Source organism: Trichechus manatus, unplaced genomic scaffold (assembly GCF_000243295.1).
Source record: "Trichechus manatus latirostris isolate Lorelei unplaced genomic scaffold, TriManLat1.0 scaffold00012, whole genome shotgun sequence".
NCBI lineage: Eukaryota > Metazoa > Chordata > Mammalia > Sirenia > Trichechidae > Trichechus > Trichechus manatus.
This window is the reverse complement of record NW_004443948.1, coordinates 9,897,625-9,903,624: the sequence shown is the minus strand read 5'-3', so window position 1 is coordinate 9,903,624 and position 6,000 is coordinate 9,897,625. Positions and strand designations below refer to the sequence as shown.

General features: G+C 35.8%; 1 protein-coding gene across 1 annotated transcript in view; it reads right to left on the bottom strand.

The window, feature by feature from the left end:
* Positions 1-6,000, bottom strand: part of GBE1 (1,4-alpha-glucan branching enzyme 1) — a 311,336-nt gene that overhangs the window by 250,798 nt on the left and 54,538 nt on the right. Inside the window, exon 2 of the mRNA XM_023726637.1 lies at positions 2,905-3,074. Within this exon, the coding sequence (XP_023582405.1) occupies positions 2,905-3,074 (170 nt within the window). The remainder of the gene's footprint in view (positions 1-2,904; positions 3,075-6,000) is intronic.

Genomic DNA, 6,000 nt, shown 5'->3' with positions numbered 1-6,000 from the left:
AAATGGTCTATCTTTGGCTATGTGTATTTTCACCAAAAAAAAAAGGTTGAGAAGTTAGAGGGTTGATATGTTGTGGGGTTTTTAACCATTGTCATAAAACAACATGTGTACTACTGTTTCATGAGAAACTATTTGTTCTGTAAGCCTTCACCTGAAGTACAATAAAAAAAAAAAAAAGAACTAATTAAAAGAATGTCAAAAAATGCCTTGATGTAGGTTAATCTCTAAATGGTCTATTAACAAACAACTAATGATCAAGGCAGTGACTTAGAAGATTGGAAAATAGCCATGTTTATGTTTAAGAAAAAATTATTAATAACAGTAATTGAAGCAAGAAATCTATCCTCAAAATGCATTTCGTAACTGTTATAGGTCAAACTACTGTGAATCATCAGATGTTGTGGTCTTCCACAAAACTATCCATGAATTTTTCAGGAAACACTGGCAGCTGACATCTTCTAATTTTGGAGGATGGCACAGAAAGTTATTTTAAGTGATTAAAAAACCAAACCAATGGCTGTTGAGTTGATTCTGACGCGTCGCAACCCCTGTATTTCAGGGTAGAACTGTGCTCTATATGGTTTTCAAAGGCTGTGATTTTTTGAAGATGGACCTCCAAAACCCTCTTCCAAAGTACCTCTAGGTAGATTTGTATCACCAACATGTAGGTAATTAGACCTGAACTTTCCAATTAGGGAACCACTAGCCACATGTGGTTATTAATTCAAAACCCAATTATTTTCTGCTTTGAATTTTTTGTTACTATGTGTTTTCATTAATGGAAACATGCTGAATCATTGAGTGTTGCTGAATTTTTGGTAAGTAGTATGGCTTTTCCCCCCTTTCAACAATCCTACCCTCTGATTCCCAAGGGACATACGTTGTTCTACTAATTCTACCCCAGACACCTCCTAGAGTCCAGGGGGACATATACCGTCCCCAAAAAAAATTTTCAAAATGTCTCTTTCATTAACCAAAAATGCATGAACCTCACATAACACCCTGTAGAAACAGTAATTTGCGGCACATGCCTGTTTTTTCAGTTTCAAACAGTCATGCACCATCAGTTGGAAAGCAGCTTCCCAGTGAACCTGAGAGGCAGAAAAAGTAGGTGGGCAACCATGTATCCCAATGGTCATGAAAAGGTAAGTAAGCCTAGTGCAACTGAGGAACTGAATTTTAAATTTTTCTTAATTGTACTTAATTCATTAAATAAAATTTTAAAACAGCTACCTGAGTAAGTAACTGGAAAACTTTAATTATGTCTGGAACAACCTTGGTATATGAATCTATTTTTTAAATTGAAAATGTTAAATGTGCAATAAGTGTAAAATATCACATTTCAAAGATTTAGTGCAAAAAAGGAATAAAAATATGTTCTCAATAAATTATATACTGAATACATATTAAGACAATAATGCTTTGATATACTGGGTAAAATAAAATGTATTATTATTAAAATTTATTCACCTGTTTTCTTTTTACTTTTTTTAATGTGGCTAAAAAAAAATGAATTGCATCATAATTCTATTGCCCAATGCTGCCATATACATATAATCTAAACTTTTTGAAGTCGGGTTTATTGAAGTATAGTTTATATACAGTAATATTCACTCTTTTTACATATACAATTCTACAAATGCATATAATCATATAATCACCACCATCCATAAAAAAAAAAAAAAAAACCAAGTGCCATCGAGTCTATTCCGACTCATAGCGACCCTACAGGACAGGGTAGAACTGCCTCATAGGTTTTCCAAGGAGCAGCTGGTGGATTCGAACAGTCGACCTTTTGGTTAGCAACCGAGCTCTTAACCACTGTACCATCAGGGCAGGATATAAAACTTTCTTATCCTCCCAAAAAGTTCCCTCATGCTCCTTTGTAATCAAGTCACACCTTTTATCTCCAACCCTTGGCGACACCGATCTGTTTTCTATCTATAGTTTTGCCTTTTCCAGAATGTCATATGAATGAAATTAAACAGCATGTAGCCTTTTGAGTATGGTAAAGTCAAATTTTAAATACTATACCACCCCACAAAATTAATATACTATTAATATTAACACTAATAGTAGATTATATTATTATAATTTTCATCTTAATATTTCTTTTACTTGTATTAATAACAGTTACCAGGACCAGTTTTTCCAGTTATTCTACTTTCAAAACTGAGTTTTCTTCTTTTTCTCTACTACAGTAATTTATTCAGACCTCTAGAATAAAATTTAGCAGATTATATTATAGTTATTTACATACACATCCTTCCCCCAACCAGAGTATAAACTAGAAGCCATGACTTCTAGAACCATTCTGTTTTCCATAGCATTAACTGCCTAGTGAAGCCAAGAGTGCATATAACGAAGCTGAGAAGCTGAGAAGATACTTCCCACTGTGGTTTTAAAGAGAAAGGAAAAGAAAAAAATAAAAAATTGAGTGATGAAGAAGGTTACCCTCTGGATTCAATTTCTAATTTTATTAAAGACTTAAAAAGAGCTTAAGGCTACAGAGGATTCAGAAAATATGATGTCAGCCAGCCAGGTACAAATGCTAGTATAGATTTAAATATGCCAATATTTTTACTAAGATTGCAATTGTTTTTGTCAGAGCTTGATAAAAAAAATTGGGTAAGTTTGGAGTAGCCTACCCTAACAATATTTTTAACAAATAATCTTGTTATTTTGGGCATATAATTTTTCAGACATAAAGTTTATCAGAAACATTATAGCAGGAACCATATGTAGGTAAGGACTTAATACATTTTCTGGTTCTATTGGAAAAGTCTGATATTTATTTGTAAACGTTAATCTTCATATAGTTGAATATATGAAAAATAACAAGCTTATATTTGAAAAGACAAATAAAATGTTACAACTAATGTCAATGCTTTCAAAAGTACTTACTGAAGTCTCCAGTAAGAAAAACTCCTTCTGCTCCAGGGGCCCATTCTTTGCAGTATAAACCACCATCAGCACATCTGTGGACGCCAAATGATTCATAGCCTTTGGAAAACTTATCAATACCACCTTCATTTTCTCCAATGTCGTTCAAAGTCTTGTTAAACTGCCTATACCTTAGAAAAAAACGAGAAAGAAAGGAAGTTAGAAAGTTAAACCTGTAGTCTTCAAGTAATTAAGCAGCTGCTTTATTCTTATTGAGAAGAAGAGGGGGGAAAAAAAATGCTTAAACATGTGACTAATTCTGTTTATATAGGTTACCTGGTAGGTATCCTACCTGGTAGGATAAGAAATTCTATCTCAACTAAACTAAATTAACCGAACTAATTTTTTTTTTGTAATTTCAACAATTTTGGTGTAATAGAGGAAATATGGTTGTATTATACCATGATTTGTTTTTAAAAAAATAAGTGGTATAGTCACTTCCATGTCAAGACAATATAATGAAGCAGAATCCCAGCATCTCTCCCTCTAACTCCTAACAAAATAAAAATAAAATAGTTTAAAAAAACAGCAGAAAATAAAATTACCCAGCATCAAGGATTGGCGAATGTTTCCTATAAGGGGCCGATATTTTAGGCTTTCACACTGCACGGTTTTTCTTACTACTCAAATGTACAGCTGCTATAGCAAGAAAGCAGCCAGAGACAATATGTAAATGTATGGGCGTGGCTGTATTCCAACAACACTTTATTCTCAAAAACAGGTGGGTAGTCAGATTTGTCTGTGGCTGTAGTTGCCTAATCCTGCCCTATAGCAACTAAACATAGAAAGGACATAACCTAATGTCAGACTACTAGTGGCCAGGAGAAGAAGCAGAAGATTCCCAAGCAGAATGGAGAATAGCACATGGCTGCTCCTAATCCCCTCAAAAGTCCCCCAGAGTCCATACTAGTATTGTAACAAAATGCCACCTATTTTCATTAACATCCTCATATCTTGAGAGAAGCAAACTAGACAGAAATTGAGACAGCTGGGAAAGTGAACCCACGTGGCAGGTGTTCTCTGTCAGAAGTGAAGGTTCTAGAACTACACAGTGAATTGGGCACTGTCACTAAGCAGCCCTGCACTCCCCATACCTTGCAGAGAAAGCAATGCAATTCCCAGAAAGATAGCATGAATTCTGATAAAGGATATAGAGAAGATATAAACATTTGATAGGGTAATTGATGAAGATCACACCAGCTGAGCTGAACAGAAAACACAACTTTCCACAAATGTTTCACACTATACAGCAACTTAACTAAAACTGAATTCCATAAATCCATAAAATAAAAGCTGAGATCTAAACAGTCAACTATTACTTTTTTTTTTATTGTTGTACTTCAGGTGAAGGCTTACAGAACAAATAATTTCTCATGAAACAGTAGTACACATATTGTTTTATGACATTGGTTAACAACCTCACAACATGTCAACCCTCTAACTTCTCAACCTTTTTTTTTGGTGAAAATACACATAGCCAAAGACACACCATTTCAAAAATTTCTACATGCACAGTTCAGTGACATTGACTACGCTCTTCCAATTGTGCTGCTATTCTCACTTAAGATGAAGGCTTACAGAACAAAATAGTTTCTCATTTAACTGTTACTACAAATGTTGCCCTATGACAATGGTTAACAATCTCACAACACATCAACAATTTCCTTACTCAACCTTGGGTCCCCTATCACCAGCTTCCTTGTCCCCTTCTGCCTTCTGGCCCTTGTCACTGGACTCCTGTATCTCATTAGTCCCATTTGGTTTTACGGGGCTGTCCACTCCCAGGCTGAACAGTGAACCTCAGAGATAACTTCACCACTGCGCTAAAATGGTGTCTGGGGGCCATATCCTCGGGGTTTCTCCAGTCTCCTTTAGGCCAGTAAATCTGGTCTTTTTTTTGTGAGTTAGAATTATGTTCTACATCCTTCTCCAGCTCTGTCCAGAACCCTCTGTTGTGATCCTAGTCAGACCAGTCAGTGGTTGTAGCTGGGCACCATCTAGTTGTACTGGACTCAGTCCAGTGGAGGTCTTGGTAGCTGTGGACCATTAGTCCTTCAGACTAATCTTTTCCTTGTATCCTGTTCTCTTCATTCTCCCTTGCTCCCGAAGGGATGAGACCAGTGGAGTATCTTAGATGGCCGCTCACAGGCTTTTAAGACCCCAGAAACTACTCACTAAGGTAGAATGTAGAACACTGTCTTTATAAACTGTGTTATGCCAGTTGCGCTAGATGTTCCCCGAGACCATGGTCCCCACAGCCCTCCGCCCAGCAATTCAGTCCCTCAGGGAGTTTGGATGTGTCTATGGGGCTTCCATGACCTTTCCTTGTACAAGTTGTGCTAGTTTCCCCTGTATTGTGTGCTGTCTCACCCTTCACCCAAGATACCACTTATCTATTGCCTATCAACTATTACTTTTAAACAAATATGAGAATATAATGAGACAGGGAAACTAGATAAATGGAAACAGAACAACCAGAATGGAGATACTGAGAATGTTCACGCACTGTGAAGAATGTAGCCAATGTCACTGAACAATTTGTGTAGAAATTATTGAATAGGAACCTAAACTTCTATGCAAACTTTCACCAAAAACACAGTAAAATATTGTTTAAAAAATAAAATAAGAGTTGAGAGATTATACGACAAAACAACAGAACGTAAAGTCACATGAAACAGCAGATTTAAGGAAACAAATGGAGAAATGAAACATATCATTAGAAAATAATAATAAAACAAAAAGGAATAAAATGAACCAAAACCACTGCCATCGAGTCAATTCTGACTCATAGTGACCCTACAAGACAGAGTAGAACTGCCCTATATGCTTCCAAGGCTGTAAATCTTTACGGAAGCAGACTGCCACATCTTTCTCCCATGGAGCAGTTGGTGGGTTCGAACCAAGACCTTTCAGTTAGCAGTTGAGCACTTTAATCATTGCACCACCAGGGCTCCTTAATAAAATATACATAAAGCAAAAATAACAAATTGTTAGTTAACTGAATAATTGGAAACTGACATCATTAAATAGGAAATAAAAAAGACAAATTGAATACAT